The sequence below is a fragment of the Heloderma suspectum genome, chromosome 3 (assembly GCF_057233095.1).
Source record: "Heloderma suspectum isolate Gila_16-S chromosome 3, 16-S_ref, whole genome shotgun sequence".
Classification (NCBI taxonomy): Eukaryota; Metazoa; Chordata; class Lepidosauria; order Squamata; family Helodermatidae; genus Heloderma; species Heloderma suspectum.
This window is the reverse complement of record NC_139460.1, coordinates 262,246,461-262,262,338: the sequence shown is the minus strand read 5'-3', so window position 1 is coordinate 262,262,338 and position 15,878 is coordinate 262,246,461. Positions and strand designations below refer to the sequence as shown.

The window sequence follows — 15,878 nt, the reverse complement described above, 5'->3', positions numbered from 1 at the left end:
TATAATCTCATCTCCACCTATTCCCTTCCTTCCCCCTTCCCCCGGCCACCCCCATGTCCAGTCAAGTCTACATGATAAATTAGGCCATTGTTCTAAAGTCAAGTGCTTTGCTTGGCTTCTCAAAATGACCTGCCCATGTTACTAGTGATGTGTGAATGGAGAGATTGACCCAGTCTTCCCCAACCAGGCAGGCTCCTGATGTGCTGGATGACAGCACCACAAATCCCCTGCCATGCAGGCTGGGGGTGATGGGTGTGGCAGTCCAACACATCTGGAGGGCACCGGGTTGGGGAAGGCTGAATTGACCTTATATTCTAAATGGCAGGGTACAGTTTTTGTTAGGGAAGAGCCACCTGCTTGGGGGAAATTAGGCTGTGACAGCAGCCCATAGAAAGAACAACCAGGGGTGCTTCCAGATGAGGTTCTTAATTGTGCAATTGCACTGCCTCTTTCATGGAAATGTACTGGGCGCAGGGGAGACAATGTCCTTTTCAATTTGTAGCCCTCCTGTGCTTTCCCACTTTTCTTAAGGGAAAAACTGTTGAAAAACACAGATGGAATAGCTGCACGATACCTTTTGATTGTTCGTTCCCCACCATCCAGAAGCATTCCAGGGCTCCTACTTCTGACTGTGTGTATCTACAGGCCCCATCTGGCTCGACAACATGCGCTGCTCTGGCACTGAAAGCTCCCTGGCTGAATGTGAATCCAACGGCTGGGGTGTGACTGACTGCAACCACAATGAGGACAGTGGCGTGGTATGCACAGGACAGCGCCGAACCAACTCGGCTGCTTCACGCATCCAGCTCCAGGTGAGGGTCCCTCGTTAGGCAGTGGAGCTGCTTTCTAAGCAGGGCTTAGAACGCAATCTTGTGCATGGTTCCTTGAATGGAAGCCCCAGTGAGTTAAATGGGACTTATTCCAAAACCAGTGGCCCTAGAATTGCAGTGTTAAATTGAGACAATGCTCACCAGGGCTTGACCCTTGAACATGGATGGGCGTAGCAACACTCACATCTTCTCTCGGGCAGGGCTCAAAAGTGGAAGAGGTGCGGATCAAGCCAATATTGGCCCGGGCCAAACTGAATTCCCCCATCACAGAAGGCGCTGTGGAGCTGAAGCTCCAGGGACGCTGGCGCCAGGTGTGTGATGCTGGCTGGACTCGCAACAACACTCGAGTGGTGTGTGGGATGCTGGGCTTCCCCCGCGAAGGCCGAGTTGCCACAGAATTCTACAGGTAAGAACAGAAAGGGCAAGCGAGGGCTGACCATGCAGAAGGGCATCTGAGAAAGTGAGTATGTGCATGTGTGAACTAGGAGGGTGTATATGCATCAATACAATGGGAGAGCATTGCATGCACATGCAGTATTTGATTTTCACATGCTCTGCACCATATTCACGGATGCACTGGTGACTGGTGTGCATGGACAGATGCTGGGGCACAACAACCTCTCTCTGTCTCGCCTCAAGGCTCCTTTTTTGTTTCTCATAAGGGGCCTGTCTGACTCCTGTGGCTTTGCAGGATCTCTTTCTCCCTCACATTCTGGGAGTCCCGTGTGCCCGTTTTCTTCTGTTCCTCTTCTACTCCCCACCCACCATTCTCTCTATAAATACAGCCTGGCAATGAGCAGGTGTGGGTGCCAGGGCCATCTCACCATGGGGATCAGCCAAACCGCAGTGGGGTAATTACAGAGAAGTCTGGGCTGGCCCAGGCAGCTTTTCTCAAAGAAGCAGAACCTGCTGTTTTTGGCTCTGGGCCTGGGCCTCAGTCCTGTGAGACTTGCACTCCGGCTTCAACCCTTAGCTCAGAACATTCCTTGAAGCTGACATGAGCTATGGGCAAACTCGAGCCCATTTTCTCCCCTGACCATGTGGGCAAGGATTCAGCTGAAGATGCCCAGAGCCTTGGCATGTGTTCACAATCTGCATGGGGGTATGCCCCCTTTCCTGTGGCAGCTGGCATCCTTGTAGTGCTTGCCACAGCTGGCTTATAGGCACATCCATACAGGTGCTAAGGAGTCCTGCAGTGACAGAGGCTTTGGGACAGAAGCACAAACCAATGGCTGTGTGTATTGTGCTGCCAACTCTCCCAGAGGCAAAAGTGGGAGCAAGGGAAACATTGCATATGCTAATTTATTGAAATATGTGTTCAGAATCTAGGATGGAGTTGTTTTTAAATCATATATATATATATATATATAATAAATAAAGGACCATTGACCAATCTAGCTATGTGCCAGATGCTCTCAGTACCATTGTCCATATGCCCTGATACTTGATCTTCTGACTCTTCAGGAAACTCTGGAACCAGAAGCTGAAGGATCCGAGGTCCAGGTGAGGAGTTGGCTGGTCTTGCCTTTCTGTTCTCAACACTCAAAATCTGGGGAAAGGAGACTTGGGGATGCTAGGAAAGGGGAGCGTCATCCTTAGAGGGCAGGGTGGGAGGGGCTGGAGCTGAATGCAAGACCGCTGTACCTTAAGGCTGAAGGTGCCTCTGCCAAGTGGCTAGGGAGGGTCAGGTTGGAAGGAGTCTGACAGAGCCAAAGAGGAGATTTGGGTTACAGGGATTCATTCACCATCCCTTTCCATTTCTGCTAAGATTGCTCCCAATGGCTCTCAGCAGTGAAATCCCAAGCCCTACGAAAGGTTGCCAGAGAGAAGATTGTCTGGTAAAGGGGTCCACCCATCAACTCCACCCCTTGTTTTGCAGCTTAAAGAGCCTGAGCGAGAAGAACATCTTCTGGGTCCACCAGATCAAATGCCTGGGCACTGAGGCCCACCTGGGTGAATGCAAGCTGCATGTGGCCCCAAAGGCTCAGAATCAGTCTGCCTGCCCCCATGGCATGCATGCCCTGATCAGCTGTATAGCTGGCCCAGAGTTCCAGCCCAAGAAAGCCAGGCTGCCTGACAAGGCCAAGGCCAAGGCCAAAGCGGTAAATGGGAGATGACACATTTTTCCACTGGGTGCCATATAACCTGGGAAGCAGGCCCAAAGTATTCCTCGCAAGGGAAGGAACACTGATTGCGGGGTGGAACTGCAGGAACTGCTGGCAACCGCACTGTTGGGGCAAAGGCCAGGCCATCTTGCTCTTGGAGTGCTTCCAGACACAGGGCTCCTAGCACTAGCACCCAGAAGGCATTGTGCAGTGCAGCTATTCCGCCTTTTCCTCCACAACAGATTTTTGTGGAAAGAAAAAGGACAGAAGAAGTGGTGAGGAAAAGACGGGAGGGTTACAAGTGGAAGGCAGTGTTGTCTGGACCCCCTGGAAAATTCTATGAATACAGCAGGGCAATTGCACGATAAAAGGCTAGTCTGGAAGCACCCAAGGACTGCCTGCAGCTATTGGCTCCGGCAGGGGGCAATCCTGCCATCACCCAAACACACGCCTGCACATGCAACATGCATCCTGTTTGTTGCCCCTAATCGGTGTCTCCCCTCCTGCAGAAAGCCCAGGTGCGTCTCCGTGCAGGTGCCAACGTAGGCGAGGGGCGTGTGGAAGTGCTGATGGGTGGCCAGTGGGGCACTGTGTGCGACGAAGGCTGGGACCTGCATGCTGCCAGTGTGGTGTGTCGACAGCTGGGATATGGCACAGCACGAGAAGCTCTTCCAGGCGCCCAGCTGGGCCAAGGTGAGTGCAGCAGGGGCTAGGCAAGGAAGCCATGGGAGGACAGATGCAGGCACCCGGAACCACGGCCACTTGCCATACGGTTAAGGGGGACAGAAAAGGACCCCATTCTAGGCAGGCTGCTCATCCTCACTTAAGAGCACCCCATGGAGCCTCACAGGCTGACAGGGGCAAGTAAGATCTAGAAGGGTGATACACGTCCTATAATTCTCTGGGGAATCTTTAGTGATGGGGCAGGGAGTATGGATTCGGGAAGGGAAAGATCAAATCAAGGCAATCCTGGGACAGGTGTAGAAGGGTGGAGAGAATGAGCCAGGCAAAACAGATGTTGGGGAAGGGATGACACTAGTATCAGTGGATGCAGGGAAGAGATTGGGCCATAGTGCACGGGCGGCAGAAGCAGGGAAGGTGACACATGATCCAGTGACACTCCATCCCTGCTAAGAGCGACTCCTATTACAGGTCTGGGTCCCATCCACTGGACCAGAGTGCGGTGCAGGGGCTACGAGCGCTCATTGGCAGAGTGCAGCTTCCAAGAGGCAACGCAGACTGGGTGCCGGCATGATGCTGATGCTGCCGTTCGCTGTAATGTGCCCCAAACAGATGCCTCCCGCCAGGTGAGACCCAGTTCCTTGGCCACACAGCACTGTAACCACCAAGCAGGGTGTGAATGAATAATGCAAAGAGGGGATTAGATGCTTCTCCTGGACTCAAGTAGCTGAAGAGTATCTGGAAAGTATCACTAAGTGAACCTGAGTACAGGGCTGGATGAAGAGCGGCTGGGGCCCATGTGTAGCACTCAGAAGGCCACAGGGCACCATGACGGGCATTTGACAGGCAGAGAAGAAAAACAGTTGCCACTTGGACTGCCCAGTGTCTTCTTTGCCTGCCACCTGGTCAGGCAAGTGGCTATGTGCCCTTTACACATCCCAGGCCGCATTTCTGATAACTTGGGCCATGCATCTTAGAACTCCTAGTGGTGCCAATACAACCTTGGACAAACCTGCAACACACACCTCATCACATTTTAATTGCTCTTCCCCATTATGCCATTTCCCTCATTCAGGTACGTCTGGCTGGTGGGCGCAGTCCAGACGAAGGTGTGGTCGAAGTCCTGATGCCCAGGGGAAGTACCACACGCTGGGGTGCTGTGTGTGGGGAACACTGGGGACTCAAGGAGGCCATGGTTGTGTGTCGGCAATTGGGGCTGGGCTTTGCCAGCCATGCTCTCCAGGTGAGTGCATACCCATAAAGACAGTTCCTGGTATTAAATGGTATCAACTGCTATGACGGAGGCTTGGCTTGCAGACCCAATTGCAGAGGTGGATGTTGTCCCAGCATCCAGAGCTGTGCATTGGGGAGGGTCTCAGTACAAAGCTTTGGAGCGCCTTTCAGTGCCTGGGCATGGTAATGGACTGGATGAGGGCCAATAAACTGAAACTCAATCCAGACAAGACAGAAGTATTGTTAGTGGGTTGTTCATCTGCCTGGGTAGGTGATGTTCAACCTGTTCTGGAGGGGGTTGTACTCCCCCTAAAGGATCAGGTTCATAGTTTGGGGGTGCTCTTGGATCCAGAATTGTCATTGGAAGTAAAGGTGAACTCTGGCACAGAGCACTTTTTATCAGCTTAGGCTGATACGACACCCTTATCTGGACAGAGATAGCCTAGCTACAATTATTCATACCCTGATAACCAGTCATCTGGCTTACTGCAATGTGTTATCCATGGGGCTGCCTTTGAAAATGGTCTGGAAACTTCAGCTAGTCCAAAATAAAGCAGCAAGATTATTGGCCAATGAGATCACATTATGCCAGTACTTTTCCAGCTGCACTGGCTGCCTGTCCATTTCTGGGCCCAATTCAAAGTGCTGGTATTAACATTCAGAGTCCTAAATGGCTTGGGGCCAGGTTATCAGAAGGATCGCCTCCTCCCATATGTGCCTGCCCAGACCCTAAGATCACCCTCTAGGGTTCTTCTCTGGGAGTCCCTGCCAAAGGAAGAGAGATGGGTGGCTACCAGGAAGAGGGCCATTTCTGCTGCAGCAGCCCGGCTGTGGACTGAGCTCTCTAGAGAGGTTTGCCTGGCGCCTACGTTGTACTCCTTCTGGCGCCAGGTGAAGACCTTTTTATTCTCCCAGTATTTTAGCATCTTAGCTTCTTAATCTTTTAGCTCTGGTGTTTCAAATCTTTATTTTAAATCACTGCATTGCTGCTAGGTTTTATTCTGGTTGTATTGTTATATTGTGGTTTTAAGCTTTCATGTTTTGTATTGTTTTATGCTGCACTCTGTGGTTTTAATTTCTGCAAAATGCCCAGAAATTTGGCTATTTCTTTGGCTATTTGGGTAATTTTTAAATAGCCAAATTGTAATATTTGGCTATTTGGAACTTTGGCTATTGGGCGGTATAGAAACAAACAAACAAACAAACAAACAATGGGGGAGGGCCTTCAAACTCAGAGCTCTCAGGTGCTAAACACAATTGCCTCTGTCCTCTTTCCAGGAGACATGGTACTGGCAGGGCAACTCAGATGCTGCTGAGGTGGTGCTCAGTGGGGTGCGTTGTAAAGGCACAGAACTCTCCATCCTGCAGTGCCAGCACCATGGGCCTGTCCACTGCCCAGCTGGAGGGGGCCGTTTCGCTGCAGGAGTCACCTGCACCAGCAGTGAGTGGAAATGGGAACAGACCAGCATTGGTGTGCCTGGAACTGCACACTGGGATATCATGACATGGCGGCTCTTTTGGAGGTGGGGTGGGGTGCGTGGAGAATGGCAGCCATGAAAAGTGAAGGGGATAGGAAGGCAGATTTCCCTCAGGTTATGTCAAGGCTCAGCAAAGGAATGCAGGTTGAGTTCAACACGGAAGTTCTCTGAATGGAGCAGTGTGGTTGGATCAGTGGATCCATCATCAGAATTCAAAGTTCCTCCTGCCCCACATAGAACTGGGCAGTCCTGCACCACACGGGCATAACACAGGGGTGGGCAACCTCTGGAGGCCCGTGAGCCATTTTTACCCACCCAGAGCCCTGCTGCAAGCCACATTCTATGAGGTGCCATGCAGTCCACAACTGCTCCAGAGCACTACAGTGGCTAAATCTAGCTTGTTTGCAAACTACATCGAACCCTTTCAGTGCTCTGTGGTCGCTATAGATACCATTGTGTGTAGGGGGGAGAGAATTAAAAACCTTTGGGAGGGCAGTAGGGGCTGCAGTGGGAGGCACTGTGAACACTGCAGCTCACGGGCCATGCATTGCCCTTCCCTGCCATAGCAGCTCCTTATGCTCCACTTCTCCCGGCAGGTGCCCCAGATCTGGTGATGAATGCCCAAATGGTACAGGAGACGGCTTATCTAGAGGACCGCCCACTGAATATCCTGTACTGCGCCCATGAGGAAGGCTGCCTTTCTGCCTCTGCTGATCACATGCAGTGGCCCGAGGGGCATCGGCGCCTGCTGCGCTTTTCCTCACAGATCCACAACCTGGGTCGGGCTGACTTCCTCCCCAAAACTGGCCGCCATGCGTGGATCTGGCACCAGTGCCATAGGTAGGGGGCACCTCTTCACACAGCACAACCCGTAATGTTGGCTTCATCACTGTTTGAGGGGCGTGGATGCCCTCTGGTGTATGGCTACACTTTGGAGCAGAAATCTGGATGTCAGAAATCAGTTGTCAAGTTTCTTCTTCCGGCCTGCATATATTTTTTGCAAGCTGTGGTCCAGACTCCCCCGCCTTCAAACCCTGCTGCTTCCTCTCCCTGTGAGATGAGGCTCACATGTCCCAAAGAGAAGCATTCCACCCTAGTAAGCTGTTTTGTGGTGGGAGCTCAGTTTGTTGCATCTGGGAAAATAGCAACGTTCACACCAGGGCTGTCATTATGGGCGAATTTGGATGCAGAGCTATAATAGTACTTGAACTGGCAGCCCCGCCTCATTCTCCTGACCCAGCCTGTTTCACCCATCAGCGGACCTCTGCCCCGCCCTGCCAGCCCCATCAAGAAGGATTCTATCCTTCTGAGTCCCAGTATTGGGAAAAAGGCAGGATATAAATATAATAATAATATAACAATTCTATGTGACTGCTGCATGCCAAGCTAACTTCTCTCTGAATCTTGAATTTCCCTGGCCTACAGCAGCCTCCGCCTCATTCCCTTTGTTGTTGTTCTTCCCACAGACACTATCATAGCATTGAGGTTTTCACCCACTACGACTTATTGACACTCAATGGCTCCAAGGTGGCTGAGGGACACAAGGCCAGCTTCTGTCTGGAGGACACCAATTGCCCAGAGGGTAAGAGACGACTGACAGCCATGACAAAGTCAGAAGCAGTTAGGCATTGCCTTTGCACCAGTTCCTACACTTCTCACCTTCCCCAATCTGGTGCCCTTCCAGATGTGTTGGACTATAACTCCCATCATTGCTGGGCACTGCTGTCTGGGGATGATGGGAGGTGCGCTCCAACACATCTGGAGAGCACTGAGTTGAGGAAGGCTGTCCTACAACATCCCATACTAGAACTGCTTCCCCACTGCTGCCAATGCTCCAGCAGGATACATACACAGCAGCCCCTGCAGGCAGAAGTTCCTGGGGAGAGATGTAGGGGAGGGCCTGTTCTGTGTCACCCACCCTGTTATCCTCCCTACAGGAATGCAGCGGCGTTTTGCCTGTGCTAATTTTGGAGAGCAGGGTGTCAGTGTAGGATGCTGGGACACATACAGACATGACATTGACTGCCAGTGGGTGGACATCACGGACGTGCCAGCTGGGAGTTACACATTCCAGGTAAATGTGGGAAGGGTGCTTGGCTGGGCAGGTCCGGACACAGGGATTTCCCCTCCCAGGATGACACCCCCAGCTGTGAAGTCCTCATGACAGGGAGTCAGCACCTGCTGGCATTTGCTCTGCTGTTGGTTTTTACTGAAACTGGGGGCTGGAGGTGGAAATAGACCAATTCTTGCCCCCTCAACTGCAGGCCACCCTTCCCAGTCTCTACCCACTTCTCTCTCCCCTACCAGGTGGTTGTGAACCCTAAGCACGAAGTAGCAGAGTCAGATTTCTCCAACAATGTCCTTCGCTGCCAGTGTCAGTATGATGGACATCGCATCTGGATGCACGGCTGCCACACAGGTAAGAACACGGCAGGGAGCCCTGGCTAGAAGAGCAACGGTGTGGCACGGTCTGGGGACGCGCACAGCGCCTGCACTGCAGAGGAGCCATTGGCAGTGCCCGCTAGGCTACTAATCCAGACCTTCCCCCTCTTCTCTGCTCTTGCTTGTAGGTGATGAATACGGCGCCAGCATCGAATGGGATGAGGAGGCACAGCAACGACTGAACAGCAACCTAGTCTGAGGCAAACGCCCCACTAGGAATTGGGGTTCTCAGGGCTTGCTGGGCCCAAATTTGCTCAAGGCTCAGAGCAACTTGTCAAGGGCAACTGAAGAGCCGCAGCAGACTCTAGCGGGCACAAGAATGACAGTCTGCTGGCAGGTTCCCCTCCACACCCTCCTCCACCACCCTCTGCCTTGGGACTGTGCGCGGCAGCAGCTTCCAGGCCCACACTGCCCTGCACTGGCTGTCGCCCCTTCGGCCCGCTTATCCTGGCCCCACTTGCCTGGTATGCTGTCTGTGTTAGAGATTGGCAGCTTTGGACAGACGTAAGCTGGGGGCGGCAGTCTTCCCCCATTCCGCCCCCGCCCCTCTCCCCAGCCAAGAAAGTAGCACTGCTCAGAAGAGGCGCCATCCTCTTGCCTCTCCAGCAGAACGGGATGTGTGAGCAATACAACCGAGAACAACTACCTCAACCAGCTCCACCTGCTGAAGAATTGTGTCTCAGGAGCCCGGTTCGTCTGGGGACAGACCAGAGCTGTCTATCTACCCCCTCTACATCACGTGGGCATACTCCATGCCTGTGGGCCCAAGGATCTACCCACCCTCCACAGGCGCAGAATGACCTTCCCACCACGGCCACAGAGACCTGCGAATCCAAGGAGTCACACCTATGCTTTGACCACAGCCCGAGGCAAAGGGCACAAAAGAAGCCACTGGTGCCACAGGCTGATGTGCTCCTCGGCCTCTAGGAAGGCACTTGCCTGCTCCAAGCCCCAGCTGGGCCATGCCTCAGGCTGGAGTATTATGGGGTTGTGGAAGAGGGCCTGGTGCAATCTGTGGAGTTGTTTAACCTGCAACTAACTGTGATGGCCAATAACACAGAGGGGGAAGCCGCATATGGGGGTCACTCACTCACCACAGGGAAGAGTCATAGCCCCCCTCCATCAAGAGAAACTAGAAGGGCTCTTAGGCGCCAGATTTCATGGAGCTTGATCCTGCCAATAAAAAGGCTTTTTGAACCCAGCAATGGTGTTAATGACTGAGTTATAGAGTGGAGTGACAACCAGTGGTGCAGTTAGGCAGCTTTAGACCCTGGACTTAATTCAGTTGTGAAGCACACAATGGACTTCTCCCCTCTCTCCCTCCCACCATCCCATGCTTTGTAAATGCTGCTACATTCCTGACACATCGGAGCAAAACAACAACAACAAAAAAGTGTTTGGCAATACTGATTTAAAAACAACAGTCTGAGCATGAGCAGTTTTGCATTTTAAACTCACTTAAATCATATCACCATCATGACTACAGGAATAAAATGGAGTTTGTTTCTTTTGCCCTGATGCTAAACACATTTACTTGGGAATAAGCAGATTTTATTGTAGAAAATGTTAATATTTTAAAATGAGCCTCTGCAACCATGCCCAGTTGGTGGCTGCCTGCCTGCCTGCCTATCAATTTTTTTTTTAATTAGATGGGTGCTGAGGCAACCAGTATCAGCCTTGGTGGGCCTGGCATGCCCATACCAGCCCCGGAGCTGATGCTGGGCCTCTTTGCCACTGCCTCCATCACCTGCCACTCTCTAGGCAGTCATTTGGGGGTTCCATGGCCAAGCCCTAGCTGCACCATTGGTGAGAACACACACCAGCGTGCCAAGCCTCCTTCAGGGTTTGCTCCCTCACCACTCTTAGAGGCCAATCTTCTTCACTGCACTGTCAAGCTGAGAAAGAGCCGTGGAAATAGGGCAGTCCTGAGAGAGGAGAGGCCAAGTGCCTGGAGGAGGAAGAGGAGCAGCAGCAGCAGCAGCAGCTTATGCTGTACAACCCCTGACAGGGCTGACATCCTTCCTTTGCACAGCTTATCCTAGGAAAACTGAGTAGAGCAGAGGACGAGGAGCGGCTAGTGAATATAATGCCAGATGGAACGTCCACCCTTCCCCACACCTTGCCATATGAGCGAGGCTGTTGTCATATGAGGAAGGGCAACAATATTGGTATCCCACAGGCAGAGTATGTACATGACGTAAAAGAGGTCAGGCTAAAAGTGCAGCCATAGCAAAGTGGCATCTCCCCCGCCCCCACTCATTCTGTTGCTGTGCTGCTCACCAGGCACCAAGAAAAGCCTGGATAAATGGCAGATGGACAGCAGCAGCTCGCAATCCATCAGGCACTGTGGATTGGGGAGGGGGCAGCCCTCAGGCCTGTGTCAAGAAACGAAGAAGAATGGGTGGGAGTGATTTATGCCTGCCTGCAGCAAAGCCAAGACCCTGCGGGCTTTATCGATCCCCAGCACTGCAGTGGAGTTGTACCAAGACCAAAGCTTCCCCCTACTAGTCCTGCCTACATCCCATCCCCTTGCTTTGCTACCAAACTCAATCGGGGTGCTGCCCCCACAACCAATCCTGACCCACAACAGATCAATAAGCACTCAAAGTTCTGCTAAGGTGCTGAAGCCTTTCTGAAGTCGGCCCCAGGTTGGCCCAACTGATTTCAGAGAGTATCTTGACATAAGCAGGTGGACAGGGGTACGGAACCACTCTACGAACATATGCATAGAGTCCCTATTCCGAAACAGAGGGAAAGGATGGGACAGGATGGAGTGGGGGGTGGGGACAGCTGACCAGAGGCTGACTTCATCACCAAGGCACCCCCCCTCCCCCCGAAACATTATGGCATACTTTCACAACAGACAGACTGGAGATTACAGTGAACATAAGGCATTAAAAGGCAAATCTCCAGACTTAAGTAAAAGCAGCATCTCCTAAACTGCAATGGCAATGTCTCATCGTCCCTTCCATCCAGCATTTTGAAGCTTTTTTGTGAGATGACAACATATTAAAACGCAACTATGAACTGATATTTGGGGAGAAACTCTGGGAGCTGGAATAGCCTCTTGTCCCAGCAGCGTCCCTTTTGTTCAACAGTTCTCAGGATTAAGTCTGAATAGCTTCATGCTTTGACAGATCTGGATGCCAAGTTCCATTCCATGCTCAGAACAGCCAACTGCAGTCAGGCAAACCTTGCATTTCTCTCGCTTTCCAGTCAATATGTTGCCTGATGGGCGGCACATTGAGCAGTCTGTTCATGGATGTCAAAAGGCAGTGAAGGCTTTCATATAATTCATTGCAGAGCACCTGAAGCCTTTCGGATTTTGCCCCAAAGCTTCTGGGTGATGAAACAGACTCGCACACTTGGTGGTGCAATGGGGACAATTCCCCTGGGCCTCACACATGGAGGGGGCCACATGGGGCAGACCATTGGACCCGCTCAGTATTGTCTACAGCTGGGACAGGCAGAAAGCAGAACACCAGATACTTTAGACTTCAGCTCCGAGCATTCCTGACCATTGGTGATGCTGGCAGGGGCCCAGGGGTGTTGAAGTCCCAAACATCTGGCGATCTACCTTTTGCCCATCCCTGGACTACACCAACCTCCCCCAACCTGGTGTCCTCCAGATGTTCTGGATTACACCTCCTAGGATTTCTGAGCATTGGCCATGCTGGCAAGGACTGATAGAGTTGAAGTCTAAAACATATGCAGGGCACCAGGTTGGGGAAGGCTGGTCTACAGCGACTGGCACCAGTTCTCCAGGGTCCCAGACAGGGGTCTTTCACAGCCCTACCTGGAGCTGACAGGGACTGAACCTAGCATCTAGGTTCCTAGAAGCATGAGTCCGAGCAGCCTCCAAAACTGATCATCAGTATACTCTGAGAAGAAAAAGTGGGGGTTTCAAATGAACATTCAGCCTCCCGGGCCTCTCAGAATCTTTAAAGATATCTTGCAGCCATTTTCAGACCAGATGGGCACAGACAGTTTTCTAGCTGAGTTTGTTTTCAAACATTCTACTTTTAGGGAATCCCAACCTGCCTGCTGAGGAATTCCTGAGCATCTTCCAGAGAGCTCCTGTGTGGTACAGAGGGTTCTGGGACATGGTCTAGTATGCAGACTGTTCATGTTGGGCCTCACCACTGCTTAGCATCAATTCAGAGTGGCACCGGGGCTGCCCTTTCTCTTAGAGTGAGGTGGCCCCTTCAGGTAGCGGATGCTTGGAAGGCAGAACTGTGCTTCCCCCTAAGCCAGCCTGCTGCCCTCAGGTACCGTGGAGGATGCTGCCCCAGCACCCGCGTTAGGGTAAGGTTCAACTGTCCGGCTGGGTTTTGTACATGGAATGGGGGAGGGCACCATCTTGCCTTTTGCCTCAGGCAGCAAAACATCTGGGGCCAGCCCTGTGTGTACCCTGCAACATGTCCAACACTCCCCATTACTTTGAATTGCAGAGGGAAATCAGTGGTAGCAGGCAGCGGTGCAGCTAGGGTGGGGCCTTGGGCGGGATGTCCAGCCCCCCAAATGATCACTCAAGAGAGCAGCAGCTGACGTGGGCAGCAGCAAAAAAGCCCCGCGGCAGCGCCCGGATCGGCATGGGAATGCCGGGATCCAACTGGGCTAATGCTGCTCAATTCTTTCCTTCTGAAACATTTGATAGTCAGTTGGCAGCCACCTGGACAAGTACTGATGCTCATTTTTATAATTTTTACTTTTAAAATATATGATCCTGTAGAAAAGGATGTGTATTCCCAATTAAATGTGTTTAGCATCACAGCAGCTGAAGGAATCTCCATTCTTTTCCTGCAGTCACAATGATCCTATGACTTAAGTGAGTTTATAATGCGAAACAGCACGTGCTCAGAGTTGTTGTTGTTTTAAGTCTGGTTTGGCAAACAGTTGGGGATTTTTTTGCTCTAGCATATCAGGATGGAAGCATGGAACGGTAAGGTGAAGAAGAGAAATGTTAGTTCTGTGCTTCACAACTGAAGTACTATTTCAGGCTGTCTAAAGGGGACCCCCGTAAGACCATTAAGTCCAGGGCCTAAAAATTACCTAGCTGCATGATGGCTAGTGGGTGGGCTCTCCTTCAGGGAAACTTGTCTGCCACTGCTAATCTTCTCATCGAGGAACCCCAGGATGCCATGGAATGCAGTCTGAAGGCCTCTCCACTAGCTCTTCCAAGATAGGAACATAATACAATATGTATTTGTGAGGTCAACAGGGATGAAATTCTGCCCTCGCTTCCTTCAGCAAATTGCTGCATTGGCCAGTGTTTTGGGGTTGATGAAATTTCACATATGCACAACCACAGCTCTCCATCTCCCAACTCAATGTCATGCTAACATTTTCAGATATCAAACTGACATTCATCCACCTGGATCTCATCTCCTTCCAACCCTCTCTGCTACTAAACATTTGTACAGCACAAAAATGGCATGGGCTCTACATCTCCAGTAGCTGGACAAGGCAGGCATAGGAAAGACGCAACAGAGTTAAGAATGAAGAATTGGACAGGGGCAAAGGAGGAGCAGATGTCAATCAATGGGACAGGAAAGAGTTTACTAAAGGCGCAATCCTATGCAAGTTCAGACAGAAAAAAGTCCTACATCCCCCAGCCTGCTCAGCCACCCAAGCTGGCTAGGGCATGCTGGGATTTGTAGGGCTTTTTTTCTGTCTAAACATGCATAGGACCGTGCCCTAAAGAGGATCTTGAGGGAAAGCCTGTTGATGGTATAAAAAAGGACAGAGGCAGGGGGGTGAGAATACATTGCATCAACCATATTTGAGCTTGGGTGGAGCAAGGGGAGCAAGAAGGGCTGTACAAAATAGGAACTATAGAGTCAGGGGAGCAAGAAGGGCTGTACAAAATAGGAACTATAGAGTCAGGGGAGCAAGAAGGGCTGTACAAAATAGGAACTATAGAGTCAGGGAAACAAGAAGGGCTGTACAAAATAGGAACTATAGAGTCAGGGAAGCAAGAAGGGCTGTACAAAATAGGAACTATAGAGTCAGGGGAGCAAGAAGGGATGTACAAAATAGGAACTATAGAGTCAGTTCTCACTTCATGACATAATCAAGTCTTAATGCGTGTAATATACTGTCATTTCTTGCTTCCTGGGGCATTTTTATGAAAAGCCTCCACACGGGGAAAAAAAAAAAAAGACTACACCACCACCAAGGCTTCTTTCACTCAACATGTACCTTTCCTACATTTTCTAACTCACCACCATTTTGTGGATCCTGAATAAAGTGCCTCCGTACCTGGCACTTTCAGTCATTTCTCCTTTCCTTCACTTCCAAACACTTTGCTTATCCATTGAAGACTCACCCCCACCACTGAAACCTCCCTTATTAGCATGACTGATGGCCCCCTAGCCATCAAACACAAAGTCTCCACCCCCAACCTTGCAATGCTGTTACCCTCTCTGCTCTGTTTGTACATTCCCCCACCCCCATACTCTTGATTTCTTCCACTTCCAAAGATTACACATTCTTATGAACGGTACTTTCTTCAGGATCCCACAATTCACTGGCATCCCTTCTTCTGCTCCTTCTGCAAATGGGTGGGGTTCCCCATTTTTAGCTATTTCCTAAACTACAGCTGCTTTTAGCTCCACAACATTGCTTAGATCTGCCCAGTTCCTCCTTTCCTATTAGTGTCATGCTCTTGTTTTGACTACAGCCTGCTCTCTCTACAGCCTCCCATTAAAGCATTTCTACCTGTTTACCTCCATTTTAAGCTATTCTAGGATTAGCCCACTCACCTGCCACACAGTGCTTAAAGTGAGGCAGGGGGGAGGAAGTGGGATGGTTTCATTTGAAAGTAGGCCAGCTCAATTTAGCTTGTGGTCCATTCACTTCAATGTTGGAAGTGGAAGAAAAAGGAAGTGGGATGCTTTCAGCTCTGCCTAAAAAGTGGGATGGCCTCCCACCACATCCTGAGTGTTGCTGATGCACTGATCTCTTTTCAGCCAGTAACAAACCCTGTGTCACTGACTTCTTTCCATGGCCTTCTTTCCATTCTCACCTTTCAGCTCTCACCACTAGCTGTGTCTCTTTCCTTCCATGGTTTTGTCCCCCACTGCCTTTGTTTCTCAGTTCTTACATCT

General features: G+C 51.0%; 1 protein-coding gene across 2 annotated transcripts; it reads left to right on the top strand.

Moving 5' to 3' along the window:
• The first annotated feature begins 650 nt into the window (after nucleotides 1-650).
• LOXL4 (lysyl oxidase like 4) lies at nucleotides 651-9,969 on the top strand. 2 transcript variants are annotated; one of them, XM_084846632.1, is made up of 13 exons: nucleotides 651-798; nucleotides 1,005-1,236; nucleotides 2,295-2,333; nucleotides 2,710-2,929; nucleotides 3,445-3,628; nucleotides 4,088-4,242; nucleotides 4,692-4,859; nucleotides 6,128-6,290; nucleotides 6,924-7,167; nucleotides 7,794-7,909; nucleotides 8,265-8,401; nucleotides 8,635-8,746; nucleotides 8,898-9,969. In XM_084846632.1, exons 1-13 carry the CDS (start codon nucleotides 666-668, stop codon nucleotides 8,966-8,968), a joined length of 1,974 nt encoding a protein of 657 aa, XP_084702758.1. In that variant the 5' UTR covers nucleotides 651-665; the 3' UTR covers nucleotides 8,969-9,969. The 2 variants fall into 2 exon arrangements, with proteins under 2 accessions (XP_084702758.1, XP_084702757.1); XM_084846631.1 differs by having other exon boundaries at nucleotides 651-812; nucleotides 1,031-1,236; nucleotides 2,710-2,932.
• The last annotated feature ends 5,909 nt before the right edge of the window (nucleotides 9,970-15,878 follow it).

What these genes read in the sequence shown, in the direction of transcription:
- LOXL4 (XM_084846632.1), top strand. Translation starts at nt 666, where the DNA reads ATGCGCTGCTCTGGCACTGAAAGCTCCCTGGCTGAATGTGAATCCAAC. An exon ending in TTGCCAGCCATGCTCTCCAG is followed by an intron (nt 4,860 to 6,127) that starts GTGAGTGCATAC and finishes TCCTCTTTCCAG; the next exon opens with GAGACATGGTACTGGCAGGG. An exon ending in GGACACCAATTGCCCAGAGG is followed by an intron (nt 7,910 to 8,264) that starts GTAAGAGACGAC and finishes TCCTCCCTACAG; the next exon opens with GAATGCAGCGGCGTTTTGCC.